Raw genomic sequence first — 17,460 nt, forward strand, 5'->3', positions numbered from 1 at the left:
GTCATGCATACACATGAAAATCTGTATTTTTTTTAATTTATCATTTTCATCCTTACACACATACACCACACACACTTACTGAGCAGCTTGCAGATGCCCATCACACTACGGAACATGGGGCCGGAGAAGCATACAAGGAGCTTGATGGTGATTCCATTGGGCAAACCTAACCTCAGGGGCTTGTGCTGAGGTGTGAGGCAGAGACGAGCATCAGCGTGGATCCCATACTTATCCAGTGTCCACGTTGGCCTCAGCAACCACTGCTGCTTCTGCTCCCACCAAAGTGCATGATCCGACCAGTCCTTCTTAATCTCTACAGCACAGCACAGGACGTTACACAAAGATCTTAGTGTCCCACGGCGTATTTAATACATCCACATAACCATGGATATGAGCATGAATCTAATCTAAGCATAAAACTGAAGTGAAGCTTCTGGGATTTAAACACAGCCTTTCATCCGCAAGCACAGAAGTATAAAATATTACGATTATTTAAATGGATTATGAGAACCGGCTGAATTGACTCTGTCTGCAGTGGGTTTCAGAATTATTGGCACCTTTCAGGAAAATGGATGACAATTATCATTATAATTCTGCAGCTGACTCTACATCGATCAGGCATAACATTATGACCACCTGCCTAATATTGTGTTAGTTCTTTGGCTGCTTATTTGGCGGTGGTGGTTCAAGTGGTTAAGGCTCTGAGTCGTTGACCAGAAGTTCGGGGGTTCAAGCCCCAGCACTGCCAAATTGCTGCTGTTGGGCCCTTGAGCAAGGCTCTTAACCCTTTCTGCTCCAGGGATGCTGTATCATGGCTGACCCTGCGCTCTGACCCCAACCTCCAAGGATGGGATATGTGAAAAAAGAATTTCACTGCGCTGTAATGTATATGTGACAAATAAAGGCTATTTCTTTTCTTTCTTTTCAAAATAGCCCTGACCCGTCATGCACTGTGTATTCTGACACCTTTCTATCAGAAACAGCATTAACTTCTTCAGCAATTTGAACAACAGTAGCTTGTCTGTTGGATTGGATCACACGGGCCAGCCTTCTCTCCCTACGTGCATCAATGAGCCTTGGTCGCCCATGACCCTGTAGCCGGTTCACCACTGTTCCTTCCTTGGACCTCGTTTGATAGATTCTGACCACTGCAGACCGGGAACACCCCACAAGAGCTGCAGTTTTGGAGATGCTCTGATCCAGTCATCTAGCCATCACAATTTGTCAAACTCAAATCCTTACACTTGTCCATTTTTCCTGCTTCTAACACATCAACTTTGAGGACAAAATGTTCACTTGCGGCCTAATATATCCCACCCAGATCATCAGCCTTATTCACTTCACCTGTCATAATGTTATGCCTGATCGGTCAACAATAAAAGGACCAGTTAAAAACAGGTGAGACTTTTAAAGCAGGTAAAACATATAGCGCAATCATGGCAGCTCATATTTCTGTTTTAAAAATGTTTTTGTTCCTCACGTGTTTTTTCCACAATTTTAAGAATGACGCCTCCGATATGGAGGTCAGATGTGACGCTGATTTTAAGAGGTGGAGCTTCTGGTCCCAGTTCCTCTACGTTGATGGACAGATCCCACACTGCCATGCTGAGAGGCATCACCGTAGAAGAAAAAAATAAAACAGACAGAAACAGAAAGTGAAGCATTTTTAAAGAATGAAGCACAACTGGGCGTGCTGACTTAGGAAAATATTTAACAATGGAGGGTTGTGATGTGGCCTGATATTGGGAAACGTCCTCAAAACATGATTCTATTATTATTACTACATTATATCTATAAACAGGGTATAAACTCTGTTTCTCTTTTACCTGGAAGGTGAATATGACAGAAAAGCTTCTAATATTATCGATAAAACATAATACAATCATTTCCATTTCACCCTGACAATGATCTTTAATTGCCTAATTCATTTATTATCAGGCTTATAATTAATTATTGTCACAGAAACATCAACAAGCGCATTAACACACACCTCTGACTTGAAGCACAGAAAATGTACCAACACCTCTGCTTGATTAAATCTACAACCAACACTTAAGTGCAAAGAGCTTAATAATGTCCTGTTATGTCAGAAGTCAACTCCTTATATATTATATTTTGCACGGGAGAATTCAAGACCACAAAATCAACACACAGCATCACAGCATCATCAAATGAAAAGGAACAGATCAGATCAAAAGTTCATACTTTCCTTAATGAGTTAAAATTAACCCCATTTGAATTGCACTAACAGAGCAGGCTTGGCCATGAGGTAATCAAGGCCTAACTAATCTTCCCCTCACACACTCACACACACACACACACACACACAAAGCATGCTGTCCCTCCCTTCTAACCCTATTTTCTCCCTCTTACCTTGTTTATGGTGCTCAAAAATGGTATTTAACAGACTACGCCCTTAGTCTTTGACACTCAGTCTTCCACAGTTTGACTCTCTCTCTCTCTTCTGCCACTTCCTCCTTACTCTATGACATTCTCTTTTCTACTCTGTGACACACACACACACACCAGATGAGGTTTCACACTGTGCAAACTGTTCCTCTTTTAGATTATTTCTTAAGCAGTCTGTTCAGAGAACAGGGTTTCTTTTCCTGTTTTGGAGATGCAGTAAAAAAAAAACCCTGCACATGCAAGACAGAAGAACAATAAAAGATCACACACACACACACACGTACAAGTAAGCAGTCACACTAGTGGTTTAATGAAATAATGACAAGATTTTTTATTTCTAAACAATTTACTGTAACATATTAGTACATTTGAGGTTTTTTTGTGAATTGCTGCACAAGGTCTAGAGAATCAATGAGAGATGAGAGTCAGGAAATGTAGCTGGTAATGCACTGCCCCCTACTGGACAATGTTTGAACTACTACTACTACACACACACACACACACACACACACACACACAAAAAAAAAACAAAAAAACAGGCAAGTTAATGAATGATGGAAAAGACTTTCAATCCAAGCATGTTAGCATGTGTGTAGTATTTGGCCCTTTAGTCAGCATTTCCAAAAAGCCTCACATCTGTGTTGCTGGACCCGGTAATTGTAATTTTTTAATAATAATAATTTTAAGTAATTGTGCTTTTATTATAATATTTAAAGTGTACATCTAATTTGAGCAAGTTTGATTGTGATGGCTAGATAACTGGTTCAGAGCATCTCCAAAACTGCAGCTCTTGTGGGGTGTTCCCGGTCTGCAGTGGTCAGTATCTATCAAAAGTGGTCCAAGGAAGGAACAGTGGTGAACCGGTGACAGGGTCTTGGGCGGCCAAGGCTCACTGATGCATGTGGGGAGTGAAGGCTGGCCCGTGTGATCCGATCCAACAGACGAGCTACTGTTGCTCAAATTGCTGAAGAAGTTAATGCTGGTTCTGATAGAAAGGTGTCAGAATACACAGTGTGTTGCGTACTGGGCTGCATAGGTGCAGACCAGTCAGGGTGCCGTGGATGGCCGGGTGTGTGTGTCACTTACCTGAGGAACACATGGCACCAGGACGCACTATGGGAAGAAGGCAAGCCGGCGGAGGCAGTGTCATGCTTTGGGCAATGTTCTGCTGGGAAACCCGGGGCCCTGCCACCTACCTAAGCATTGTTCCAGACCATGTACACCCTTTCATGGAAACGGTATTCCCTGATGGCTGTGGTTTCTTTCAGCAGGATAATGCACCGTCCCACAAAGCAAAAATGGTTCAGGAATGGTTTGATGAGAACAACGAGTATATATTGTTCACTTGGCCTCCAAATTCCCCAGATCTCAATCCAATCGAGCATCTGTGGGATGTGATGGACAAACAAGTCCAAACTTAAAGGATCTGCTGCTAACGTCTTGGTGCCAGATTCCACAGCACATCTTCAGGGATCTAATGGAATCCATGCCTCGGCGGGTCAGGGCTGTGTTGTGGGGGGGATCAACACAATATTAGGCAGGTGTTCATAATGTTTTGCCTGATTGGTGTATTTGGATGTTCGAATCGTCCTGGTGAACAAAACTAGTGGATATAATTCCAGGTTATAAACGATATTATGAATCAGGATCATTTGACTCTAAAGAAAGGCGTAGATTATGGGAGGCTGCTGATAATAGCAATAGCTACTGAGAATATGGATCTTTAGTTAAACACTGTGAGCTCTTTCAATTAATCACTCAATTAATTAATTCATTATACATTTTCTAATTCATTTTTGCTTCCCCCCCCCCCCCCAACATGACAAATTAAAATGTTGTCTATTTATGTGTTAAAATTTTAACTACCAGTCCTTGAATACACCTCATAAAGCTTAAGGTTCATTATTGATAAAATTAACTGTTTATAAGCTGTATATAATCTTAATAATAAAAATAAAAACATGAGAAACAACAAAAATCTTCCAGGAAAAACCTCAGCGCTATCTTTCTGTTAAAGTACATGCAGATAAACCGTCACCTGCGGCCAAAGAGTTGAATGTTGGACATTTTCATATAGTTTTTTAATTTAAGAACTGAAATAAAAATATTTCCAGCATAAATTCCAGCATAGTCTCATCCCATTGCATTGTGGGTAATAGTGGTAAGTCGCAGCGATGTCAGGGTAAAGTATTAGCACCAAACATCTGCTCAAATAGCTGGTCTTTTCATCAGACTGGAGGAGAAAAAACCCCACAGCAAACATCTTCAGAGCTCTTCAGGAACTTTTGATCATGTCTGTTGGATCAGATCATCTGCAACATCTGCTGAAAACTCGAACAAGGTCATTCCTGATGGTACCTGTTGATTGGAGGGTCTAAGAGATTTTGGAAATCTTGCCATCGTCATGTATAAGAAGCCATATTATTTTATATTTATAAAGACTAAATAAAATGTGTTTATGTAGGAGTTGATATAGGCTGTGAATGCTCCTCAACACTGAGGAACCAACTAAGAAACCTGAACCCATACCCATGGAATCCGTGCTATTCTAAATCCAGTTTGGTTGAGCGTTTCTAGGATTGGGCTTTTATGCTGACCTTCCAATCCACTGAGGTCAGCTTCATGGAGTTTTGGAATATTTTAAGGATTGAAGACTCTGCTCTCCAATCACATCATTAGGATCTTTGCCTCCACACTGTATGATGTTAAATATAATGTCTGTGATCTCTGAAAACAAACATACGGTGACTTACTATACGCTACGTAGTATTACACACAGGGTAATAAAATAGAGTTTGTTTAATGTGGCCGTGTTTCATAAGCACTGCATTCTGGTGTTGGATAATATGAGTGGTGAAATCTAAAACAGACAAAAAAAGCCATGGATCGATTTAGAAACACATTCATATATATTTTCCAGAACAAAAATGACGCATTGACATTCTAGCGTGTCACGGTCTCTTCCAGAACAGATACATTACGGTCAAAAGCATTTGCAGTTACCAGAACATCGATTGGCTTACATAATTAAAATAGGACTCTGTTTCGTTAAGTGGCATGTATCTACATATCCTAAAACTAGTGTATGCATATGTATTACAATTACATACAGACCTATGAACAGAGGTTTCCAGGTTGAGTGGCAGCCCTGCTTGATCAGCTGTCTAAGGAGCAACTCAACTGGATGCGTACAAGATGGTGTGGTATGTATCAGTTTATTGAAGTGAGGGGGGAAAAGAAAAGAAAAGAAAAGGAAAACACTGAGCATGAATGCATTCACAATGTCAGATTACGCCCTTTGCTGAAGCACAGATGAGAGAGACAGTCAGCAGTGAGAGGTTTGCAGGCACTAAGACCTGGAAATAATGAAGACTCCATGGCACAACGCAAACTGGTGCCAGAATGTAAAAAATCTTGAACACTTCGACAGCCACTCGGCCTTGCGTACGGTATAAACACTAACAAGGCTGATTTGGGATTAATCAAGTCAAGAGCGCCAACCTAGGATCAGAACCAGGTCAATCTCTCACATACTGCATCACCAAGCATTCAAGAAAAGACTGTGTTTTCGAGAAACAAGCATTTTTAATTGTCACGTTAAATCGCTAGATATACTGCGTGTGGATTTGAGAGCAAACTTTTCACAGTGAGTTTCGACCGCATCCAGACCTCTCGTCTCGTCACTACTGCAACTGACCTCTCGTTTCCCTGTACTGTATGGACATAAACATAAGGAGCTGATCATAGATAAGCACTCTCGCCCAGCCCGGTCAGATAGAAACCCTTGATATCTGTGAAGAGTAGGGGCAACACTGGCAAATATTCATCTACACACCCCTACATTTTTAGCTTTGTCAGCTAAAGCGGTGTTAAGACCAAGTGTAAAATTCTGGCAGAATCCAATTCACTTAAAAGGAAGGTGAGGAAGGCAGATTAGTGTGTTATAACCGTTACTTTCACTCTTTGTACTGACTTAATCAAAGGTGAAATTTACAAATAAATTTAATTTGCAAAGAAATGTAATTTGATAGAAAACTAGAGGGTGGGGGGGGGGATGGTCTGTGGTCAGTGCACAAGTGGAGGGTGGAATGAGCCGAGCTGTTTTTCGTGTTTTCTGCTACAATTTCCTCGCTAGCAATATTGGCACCTCACTGCAACAGAAATGATCTTTAGGACGTAAAAACGGTCAATATTCAATAGTCAAATTTATCTACCATTTTCCATTATATTTAGATTTTTTTTTTTTTTTTTACAAAATAACCAAATATAAGATTATTAAATCCTACCTAGACATTTTTTAAGCCAGTTAATTTTAAGCAAAACGAAGCAAGAGGATCTGAAACATTAAATTGTGAAAATAAATGTAATCATCTCGTATTTGGTTTATTGTATGAAATATTAGATCAATTTAAGAATATTCAACCATTTTTACTTGCTAATATGCTGTGATTTGAATCAAAACTCACAATATTATGATGATGGTGATGATAATGTCAATGGTTGCACCATTTTGTCCTAAATTTGTAAAGGCTATTAAAATATTCCATTTGACAGATGAGACTTGTTAGGATTAGAGGCTGCTGACTGGACGTTAGAGTGCTGAGAAGCGGATGTGGCATGGCATGTCATGTTTCACGTAACATTTAATGGAAAAACTAAGGCCTTACACTTAAAACATTTTTTGACATAACGAGGGCGATTGTATAAATTCGAGAGCAAACTTTTTCTTCTTTTTGGAATGGAGTCTTCTTTCCTCTGAGGTCTTGTGGTGGTGTTAATCTGGTTGGTGGTAGCCCTGGTTCTCCTCGGTTCTTTTGATCACCGGATGGCTATGAGTCCCACATCTATGAGTTTCTGAATCTTCTGAGCGATAACTGGGTTCTTCAGGTGGCTGCGGTGAGGGAGGGAGACAGGAGACGAGAACGATGAAGATGTGAAAGTAGTGCAAAGGAACGTGTTACTTGACGTGTCATACACACATGCAGCGAGATGAAACCTTGACAGTACAGGAACAGGATGCAAAATTGCGGAAGGCCTAATTAGGTAACACGTTTACAGACGAGAAATGATTAGCGATACGGAAAATGATCGATTCGGAGATGTGCACCGCGAATTTCTTTGAACAACTCTGCACTGAGGCAGAAAATGCAAAATTTGGTGAAATTAAAGGGAACTAAATCGCATCATCAGGACCAAGCATTTCTAATAAAATCACTAGGCTAGGGCTTTCCAATTACTTTGAAACTGCACTCGAGTATTAATTACTTAAGTAGTAGTGCTATAGCACAGGACAAGATCCTTTGAGCTGTAGTTAAGATTACTAAATATCCAAAATTTTACTTGAGGAATGAATATCAAAATACACTTTATTCCAAAGTGCCTTCATATATTTTACTACACACACACGCTCATGACATAATGGTTTTGCCGGTCCTATATAAACAGATGCGGCTGTAAATGGGCACACCGAGGAGCTTTAAATCTAGTTTATTCATTAACAGAAGTGCATGTGTATTTTCTGTGTGGATCTTACTCGCTGAGAGCCTGTGGGTCTTTCTGCATCTGCTCGAGGATCATGCGCATGGCAGGGTCACTCATGATCTGCTGCACCTCCGGATCAGCCATGGCCCGCCGCTTCACATCCTCCGGGTTATCATTCCTCATGGTCTGACTCACCATGCAGCGCTGTATCCCCTCTGTGGCTTCCTGCATGTGCGCACACACACACACACACACACCATTAAATCAGAAACTAAGACAGCCTGTTCCAAATAAGCAGTGACAGAGTTGGTCTTTCTAGAACATCAATCAAAATCCAGTCAAGGTCACATTCTCATTCAAGAGGAAATTGGAGCTCATCATTTAAATCCTTCACGTGTTTATTCATACTGAAAAAAGGCAACCATCCTCACATAAAGCTGCACATTCATCACCAGCCCCTTCTAGTGCGATTCTGTCAGCTGCCATCCCTTGTAAATCCAGCAGACTGTTCGTTCTGGGTTACACAGCGAAATGACTACCAGTACTCACTCTTACTAGCGAAAAAAAAAAACCTGAAGTGACAAAAACCGTTCCGATTTTTTTTATTTTACCTTGGAGCTGGCATCCAGCTCCAAAGCCTTCTGATAGGCATCCATGGCTTTAGAGTAGTCCTTCATTGCCTCCAGTGCTGCTGCCTTGCGTGTGTATCCTTTAACTACACACAACCACAAGAACAGGAATGAACATCCATTCATTATAACAAACAAACTGAAGATTGCATTTCTGTATTGGCTATTAGATAACGTCAGGGTGATGCGATTTGGCTTGATGTGAAGCAGTTCTCTCTGATTATAGCTATATTTAAATGTTTTGCAACAACTTCCTGTCGTCACTGAAACACGTCTGAGGATTTCGACTTACTGAAGGTGGGTTCCAGTCTGATGCACTCCTCGCAATCCTGTAATAAAACAAACAAGAGCTTCATGTCCCTAAAGATCTAAATGTGTACATGTGCTTAATTGTAAAAGAATTAGCCTGAGCAATAGTGCATTATCCTGTTAAATGTACCTTGAGGGCCAGTTGGAACTCCAGTAATTTGGTGTAACAGGCTGCTCTGTTGCTGAAGAGCTTGGCATCATTAGGATTTCTCTTTATGGCTTCAGTGTAGTGCTTCATGGCCAGGGGATAGTCACCTATACAACACACACACATGACCGACAACACAGGGATCCTCAAGTTAAAATCCCCCCCAAAAAAATCATAATTTCATTATGAAGTTGCACTTGCTTCGTCATAAGGTTAAAAACAAACGACAGTATTTCCGCACACACCTTTCTGAAAAGCCTCATTTCCCTTGTTCTTCTCCTCCAGTGCCAGCTCTGGGTTGATATAAGCCTGTTTCTCCTGCTCCTTAACGATCTTCTCCGCCTGTTGAAGTAGCGCACAATCAATTCAATTAATTATGACTCCTTGTCTTTATCGTCAGACGGTCCTGAAAGATCGAGTTCCCCGTTACAAGGCTCTTTTCGAGTAAGTCCTAAGCAGGGTTTTCTGGATGTGTAGTCACACTGCAAACCCACCTGCTGACACTTCTTCAGCACCTCAGGGGTGCGATGCTCCGTCAGACTCTTGTTAAAGAACTGAATGGACTCCTTATACCTCTCCTGTATGAAGTAAGAGTTCCCGATCCTGGCGTAGGCTCTGAGACAAAATTTACAAAATGCTTTTACAATAGCTTGTGGGAAACATGGAATTTACAGCCAGTGTTACTTTCTCAAGCTTTCGAACAATATTGATCTAACCCAAGTGGGCTATTGTTGTTGAGGCATATTCTGTGTGGGCAGAAAACGTGAATGTGTGTCTGGGAAAGAACACTGGAATTACATAACTGCTCACACAATGGAGTTCGAGAGAAACAGAAAGTAAACACATTTACTTGGCGATCTGTCGGTAGTCCTCACGGTTTTCTCGTCCCACCTCGATGGCTTTCTCGCAGAGCTCTCTACACTTGTCAAACTCTCCCTTCTCGAAGAACACCGCTGAAATAAAAAACAGAATAGAAGTTCAGATGAAGCTGCAATAAATGAGGTCATATTAACTGTATAGACAGTGGTCTTGTTATTAAAAAGGTTAAGGTAGATTTTATAAATTATAAAATGTCCATTTGTTTTGCTAATGACCTCATTAAAGTTCACTGGTTCTGGTGAAAAGTCCAATTCTGAGGTTACTGTGAACTGGAACAAATGACAAAAGCCTCCTGATATGGAAAATCAACATATTTTTTCTTACATGATATATTTCCAAGTAAAAATTTATGGCTGGACGTGTAAGTCTTTCCGCAGTTGCAAGTGTGGATGCATGTTAATGGACTCAAATATCCAGAGATGGTGGGCGAAAACGATGATATACGAAGTCATTTACATTAATGAATAACGATTAGGATTTTATAACCCTTTGCTCAATTCTGATGGCGTGCAGTGAGCACAGCCAAACAGCGTAGGCGCTCGTAATATAAACACAATTGAATAAACACCGTCAATGACCTGTTTAGACCCATGCAATTTGCTAAACAACTCCATTAGTACAGCCACATTATGGTTTTATCATGCTTCTCCTGCTGCGTAGCAAAAATAGCCAAATTTAAATGAATGTTCATATTGACTGAGATGCATAGAATTCAATAGAAGAGCTGAACAATGGCAAATAGCAATCTTCACAACCTTAACCACTGAGTCATGACAGCCTCTGAGAGATAGGGCTTATAGTAGCTTTAAAATTTCTAATAGGTCAAGAGAATAATGGTCATGCTGCGGCATATATTGTGTGTAAATGTGCAGCTTGTAAGGATGAGGATAACTCAATGACAAGAGGATGAGTCTGTCTCTTACCAGCCTGATTGGACAGATAGGTCATGCTGTTCGGGTCAAGTTTGCACGCCTCTTCGTAGTGTTTGAGTGCAGTCGCAAAGTCCTTCTTTTTGTACGCTGCATTGCCAAGTTCCTTCTCCTTCAATGCCTGTGAGAGAGATCAAGATTCCAAACATTACCTTTGTCAAAGCTACACCCAAAGGGAAGTTCTAGATGAGAAACGACACATGTTGCCGATCAGACAGTTAAGAAATAGCCCACGTCAGTGTAGCAACCAGAGCAACAGTCAAACCTGAAAAGCATTAATGTTGCTGCTTTTTCCCCTGCAGCAATCTGACAAATCTCTTTTGCCTGAAATTTGTCTCCATTTTTCTTCCAGTCTTTATAAAAGGTGCCAACAGTGCTAAGAAGAATGGCTTTTTTTTTTAAACCACAAAAACTATAGTGTGGACTGGAGTATTGCATATCGTATATTGAGGACTCCATTTTATTAATATGCTTTAGCTAAGCAAACAAGTACACTATATTGCCAACTGGGACACCGCTCCAAATTATTGAATTCAGGTGTTGTTTTTCAGGGGTTGGGCTCGGCCCCTTAGTTCCAGTGAAAGGAACTCTTAATGCTTCAGCTTCATACCAAGACATTTTGGACGATTTCATGCTCCCAACATTGTGGGAACAGTTTGGGGATGACCCCTTCCTGTTCCAACATGACTGTCCATAAAGACATAGATGAGCAAGTTTGGTGTGGAGGAACTTGACTGGCCTGCACAGAGTCCTGACCTCAACCTAGAGTGGAGACTGTGAGCCAGGCCAAAACTGGGACGTCTGCCTTTACATGCACATGAATGTAATATGGAGTTGGTCCACCCTTTACAGCTATAACAGCTTCAACTCTTCTGGGAAGGCTTTCCACAAGGTTTAGGAGTGTGTTTATGGGAATTTTTGGACATTCCTTTAGAAGCGCATTTGTGAGGTCAGGCACTGATTTTGGATGAGAAGGTCTGGCTCGCAGTCTCCGCTCTAATTCATCAGAAAGGGGTTCCATCAGGTTGAGGTTAGGACACTGTGCAGGCCAGTCATGTTCCTCCACACCAAACTCCCTCATTCATGTCTTTATGGTCCTTGCTTTGTGCCCTGGTGTGCAGTCATGTTGGAACAGGAAGAGGTCATCCCCAAACTGTTCCCACAAAGTTGGGAGCATGAAATTGTCCAAAATGTCTTGGTATGAAGCAAGCAAGTGTCTCAAGCAGTCAAAAATCATAGAAAGCAACAGCTAAACTGTAGATGTTGGCACATGTGTGTTTATTAGTGCGAAATGAGTAAGAACTAGCTAGCCAACAGCACAGATGGTGGAAATCATCACCGCACAAGATGAGGGATTTCTTGTTAATTACATTCAGGGAAATTGTATGCACAATAATAATCACATTTTATGTAATGTTTAGAGTTTGTACCAATCTCTTGTTCTCTGGCAGATCTTCTTCTTTGGGAGGGGGTGGGGCGGTCTCTTTGGGTTTAGGTGGAGGGGGAGGAGTCGGCTCCTCGTCTTCCTCCATGCCAGCTAGGTCGAATCCAAGCAGCACTGAAAGGGTTGTCATAACACGTGGGTCCTGCAACCTCCTGCAGTGAAATATATACAAAAAGAGGACAAAAAAAAAATATGATCCTGTCACACAGAGACAGAAGTCAAAAGGGGGAGAATGATTGAGAAAAATTGGATTGGACAGCGCGTAGCAAAGTTAAAAGGAAGTAAGCGGATGAGCTAGACAGGCAGTGAGAACTGAATGTGTAGCTAGAAAGGAGAGAGTAATTAAGGCAGATAGCACCAAAGTGTAGGCTTGTGGGACTGACAGCTAAGACAGATACCAGGGTCTGGAAAAAGAAGAGGAAAAGAATAAGACAGGAGTAAAAGGGGAAAAAAGAGAGAGTCCTCATGTTTCCCCATAGCCTGAAGAGCTGTCAAGAGAGACAGCTACCACGAACTGGCAGGTCAAACTTGTCAGAAAGATATATTACACCGGCGCGAGCGAACACTTACGTGCCGAGTTCAGATGGTTTCTGGCGGAGCTGTTCAAGCAGCTCTCTGTAGCTGGGATCAGACAGGAGGGCTCGGGTTCGGGGGTCCCCCTCCAACTTCTCATACAAGTTAGGGGTGGCGAAGGGGTTCATCATCTTCTTCTCTATAAGGCAAGGGCACACCGAAAACAGATTACTGATGAGTAAAGCAACAGGACAAAAATGTCTGGGGGACAAATATCTGATAGATCAGTCTTCATGATGCTTTTTTTGTACATTTCTCAAGATGCTGTTGAAAATTTGGGCTAGTCATTGGTACTAGTGTAGCATAAGTACAGTCTTTAAGTCTTAGCAATTTCCCAACTTGTCTGATGGAAACATTGAAACTGTGCTTAAAAAAAATTTTTTTAAAAATAAATAAAAATAAAAGTTAACAGCTGCCAGCTAAATGATTAGCCTAATTGAGGATTCATGCCTCCCAGTTGCCTAGCAACAACGGCCTCACGACCTTATCCACTTGAGCGATGAGAGTGCTGTGCTAACTGTTCCGTATCAAAATCACAACTATGAACACACCATAAAATCCACAGATCTGGATTTCAAATCGGTCGTTCATTTTAATGCGGGATGTAATTAAAGCGCACCGGTATTACAATCCCGCAAGTGTGTGTACCTGCTAGTCGGGCCTCGATATTCTGAAGCCCTTCTTTAAGCTGCTGGTTGGACGGCTCTTGCCGGAGACCCTCCTGATAGGTTGATTTAGCATCTTCAAACTTTCCCAGAAACTCCAAGGCTGCAGCCTTTCGTGAGTAACCCTGAAATAAATACATCAGACAATATATATGATTTATGTGTCTATGATGCTGCACATTTAGTACTGGACTGGCAACCCGTTTAAAAGAGAGTTCGGATTTACAAATTGTTTTTGTGTTTAAAACCCCATTAAGGTTACCAAAAGACTATAAAGTCTTGAACCTCTAGGAGCAAACCATTAAGGAGCCGTAGGTTTCGTTTCCATCCAGCTCGCTAATGGACCACTGGATATCAATTGCGTAAGGAAACGGGAATTAAATCCTCAGGAAAACAGCAATGAAGATACTGCGCTAAGCTGTGAGAGTTGATATAAAAAAAAAAAAAAAAGAGTGCTAAAGAATCCCCCAGAAGCACTGATAGCATCATTTACCTTGCCCCAGTCTGGCTTGATCTTAATGGTCTGGCATGCGTCCTTCAGGGCGTTCTCATAGTCTGCTTTCTTCGCGTAGGCAGCAGATCGGTTGCTGAAGAGGACATGGTTGTTTGGGTCCAATGCCAGAGCCTCGGTGTAGCAGCGCACTGCTTCATCAAGCTTCCCCGCGCTCAGCGCCTTATTACCCTGGTCTTTCAGCTGAGATACCTGAGGGTGGAAAGGCACACGGATGGTGTCACACTTCGAGAGCAAGAAGATTGACTGAGTGTACTGCATTGTGGGTGATTAAGTATGGCTTCTAAAATATTTAAACTAAGATCATAAAAAATTAGGCAAAATTTGATTACTCTGTTGTAATGTGACGGTTCATTTGTGTTATAGTTTACCTTGGTAATAGACCTGAGATATGGGAATTCATCATGATTATCCTTTATATCTAATATTAAGTCAATTATATGGGGGCGTGCTGTTAGAAGAAAACAATCAGGGTGGTGCAAGTTGATTTGTCAATAACTGCACCTTTTAAAGTGTTTATCCCCCCCATCATTTCCACTACAATATGCAAACAGGCATTTATTAAAGAATTACACACCATATTTTTATGTGGTTTCTGTTATTACCTAACGATTTGACATGCTTTAAGTTACACAAAAAAATGCAGCTATGTCCAAGATGTCAGAGTTGTCCAACATGATGACAATCCTGTATGGGAAAACTTACAGCCTTAACCTCTGACTCTTAGGCCATGTCCACACTTGGCCTTCCGCCTTCAGACGTTTCAGTGTGGATGACCAACTTTTGGGAAACGAATGAAAATGATAATGTGGACATGGAGCATTTTTAGAAGAGAAACGCAGCTTATCCACATTAGTGTAGACATAGCCATACTTGTGCTGACACTGGAGGGGTTTTGATTTAAAACTGATGCATGGACAATAAGACAATATGTAGGAAAGGATGATACGGGGGGGGTGGGGGGGGGGATCCAGTAGATCATTTGATCATTATATCACCTGAATGTAATCAAATTAAATGTAAATGATAATCGAATATAATGATATAAAATAATCCTTGCCCTAACTTATTTACTTATAACATTTCATATAAACTTATTAATATTAAATAATAGTTAACTGTGTGAAAAATTTCTCTGCATTCTCACTTCACACTTTCACTCCATCCTTAATAATAATAATAATAATAATAAAAAACTATATACTGGTCTAATAAGCAGCCAATGATTTAATTTTCACATAAATGACTACAAAAAACATTCTATGTTTATCTGAACAGGATGCCACTTGAGTAAATCTACCAAATAGAAAGGAAAGTGCCTAAAATATTGAAGCGCGAGTTTCCTTGCTCCGTCTCTGGTGTGTGTTTGGTAACGTATTAATGCATTCATATAACTTACACATTTAATGAGCCAGCTACCAAACAGAAACAGCCCCACATAAGTAATCTTTCAGTCAGTGGTGATGGAGAAAGGACGAGGCTTCCAGTGGGGTCAATACCAGTCGGGTCAATATGAGGTTAATACCAGAGACCTATAAATTACAGTCATATATCCTGCTGTTTTTGGGCTGTTCTTTGCCTTTTGAGTAATTTTGTATCCATACCGGCTGATGTTAAATTATTACACTTATACGCCAGATGTAGGCAGTTAAATAACTAAAAGTGAATATAACGTTGCATACACAGGTATGACGACACTCGGTTGTGGGCGTTCCCGATTTGCATATTGATGAATATTCATAGCTCTGGTCATTATAACGAGCGACGCGATGGCAAAGTTCTCAAACAAATTACAGTACTTTCTTGGGCATCGACCAGTGTATTGTTCGATAGAGGATGTTTAAACTGTTGTATATAATCACACGTGTGTTGTAAGAAAACAAGCCGTAATGAGTGCAAACCCTTTTCTATTGAGTGTCACGCGCAGGGCTACACCTGTTCCCCCATGGGTGTCAGAAATGCCAGTGACAGCTGATCGCGGACATCTGCCACATTCTAGCTATATACATTAAATATCTAGATAAAAATCAGAACTTTTTTTCCTTATTTTAAGACGTGTAATTGTCAGTTATTTAATGCACCATCCCTATCCCTGCTAAACTACTGCAAACACTTTCGGAAACTATTTAACCAGATCGCCAGTAAATATTTAGCTAATCAACAAACTTTGTCAGCCAACTTTGTCAGGTCGTTCAGCCAACAAATAGCTAGGAACAGAAACTTCTAACTTCTTTAAGATCACAGATGATGATGATGATGATTACTCACTCCTGAAGATGACCTACAGACCAAACTCAGCACCTGGCTGCTAGCTGGACCATCTAGAAAGTTCCAGATCAATCAAAGAGCCTGACCTATTCGTGGCTGCTTCCTTTCTTTCGTTTTCACCCAGCTCCATATGCTATTAATAAATTTATATAGATTTTAACACAGCATGTAATGACACTTTTCTCAGTCCTGTACCTCTCTGGTAAACGCGCTAGCTAGTTAGCTAACCCAGGCTCTTATGTGATTAGCTATACAGGTAATACTACGTGCTGCTACACGTTAAGATTTAATCACGCGTGATCAATCGCGGTAATCATCAGATTTGTGCGAAATTAAAGACACGTGTGAATCGATCTGCCATCTTTACGTCTCTAATCTGAGCTGGTGTTCTAGCTAGCTAGTCAGATAGCATCATGGCTAACAATGAGCACTACTGCAATGCCGGTATTTAACAAGCAAGTCAATTGACTCAAAACACGAATAATGAACGACAATCAAATAATTTAATCCATGGATATAATCTGTGCGTTTGTCTATTAATAATGCATATTTTTTATTTCAGAAAATCAAGGCTAATTCGCGATACTTACTTTCTCCATAGTGTAACCATGAGGTTCCAGAAACTACTGTGAGACGACAGCAGTGAGGCCCCGCCCTTTCATAATTTCAGCGTTGCCGAAGAACCGGGTTGCCATGTTGATGCCTTGTACATCCGCAACCTCATCAAATCTGTCACGTTTATGTTTGTCAGATTATTTTCATTACATCACAACACAGTTTTTGAATTTAATAAATTAACTATAATATCATTATATTGCTTTCACTACGATAAAGCCGCGGTCTGAAGTTTGGAGTTGTACAGAAACTAAGTGGGAGATTTTACGTCGTGGCAACCTACTCCCTTCATACAGGAAAATCAACTAGCCTCACCAGCGAGTGTTGACTTTTCTCAGCGCTTATGTCGCGCACTCTCCTCCCATTGGTTGAGCCACTGCACGCAACCAATCAAAAGCCAGTACGCTGCCGCTGAGCAGAGAAACGTCAAAGAAAGCGCGAGAAAGATTGAGACATCTCTTATGAAAGGGCCCTCAATATATGACTTTTAACAATGTGTAAAAAACTCAATTAAAAAACTCAAATATAATTAAAAAAAAATTAATAAAAATACATAAAAGCACCTCATTTAATTTGGTAACAGAATGTATAATTGCAAAA

At 40.8% G+C, this 17,460-nt stretch overlaps 2 protein-coding genes across 2 annotated transcripts in view; both read right to left on the bottom strand.

The window, feature by feature from the left end:
• im:7154036 (fermitin family homolog 3) overlaps positions 1-2,533 on the bottom strand; it is a 13,606-nt gene extending 11,073 nt beyond the window's left edge. Inside the window, exons 1-3 of the mRNA XM_058382512.1 lie at positions 2,374-2,533; positions 1,481-1,605; positions 80-313 (exon numbers count right to left, since the gene is read on the bottom strand). Of these exons, the coding sequence (XP_058238495.1) occupies positions 80-313; positions 1,481-1,604 (358 nt within the window). The 5' untranslated portion in view covers position 1,605; positions 2,374-2,533. The remainder of the gene's footprint in view (positions 1-79; positions 314-1,480; positions 1,606-2,373) is intronic.
• A 2,762-nt stretch (positions 2,534-5,295) lies between these two features.
• On the bottom strand, positions 5,296-16,916 carry stip1 (stress-induced phosphoprotein 1). The gene is made up of 14 exons (XM_058382513.1): positions 16,836-16,916; positions 13,960-14,169; positions 13,450-13,591; positions 12,799-12,940; positions 12,215-12,380; positions 10,779-10,905; positions 9,827-9,929; positions 9,471-9,591; positions 9,222-9,318; positions 8,959-9,083; positions 8,812-8,848; positions 8,502-8,605; positions 7,943-8,115; positions 5,296-7,300 (listed from the first exon to the last, which is right to left on the bottom strand). The coding sequence occupies exons 1-14, from the start codon at positions 16,842-16,844 to the stop codon at positions 7,228-7,230; spliced, it is 1,629 nt and encodes a 542-aa protein (XP_058238496.1). The 5' UTR covers positions 16,845-16,916; the 3' UTR covers positions 5,296-7,227.
• Positions 16,917-17,460: the final 544 nt, after the last annotated feature.

Source organism: Hemibagrus wyckioides, linkage group LG28 (genome assembly GCF_019097595.1).
Source record: "Hemibagrus wyckioides isolate EC202008001 linkage group LG28, SWU_Hwy_1.0, whole genome shotgun sequence".
In the NCBI taxonomy this organism is placed as follows: Eukaryota; Metazoa; Chordata; class Actinopteri; order Siluriformes; family Bagridae; genus Hemibagrus; species Hemibagrus wyckioides.

Coding starts and splice junctions, on each gene's coding strand:
- stip1 (XM_058382513.1), bottom strand. Junction 9,930..10,778: donor CTATCTGTCCAATCAGGCTG/GTAAGAGACAGA, acceptor TTTTTATTTCAG/CGGTGTTCTTCGAGAAGGGA. Junction 8,606..8,811: donor CAGACTGGAACCCACCTTCA/GTAAGTCGAAAT, acceptor GGTTGTGTGTAG/TTAAAGGATACACACGCAAG.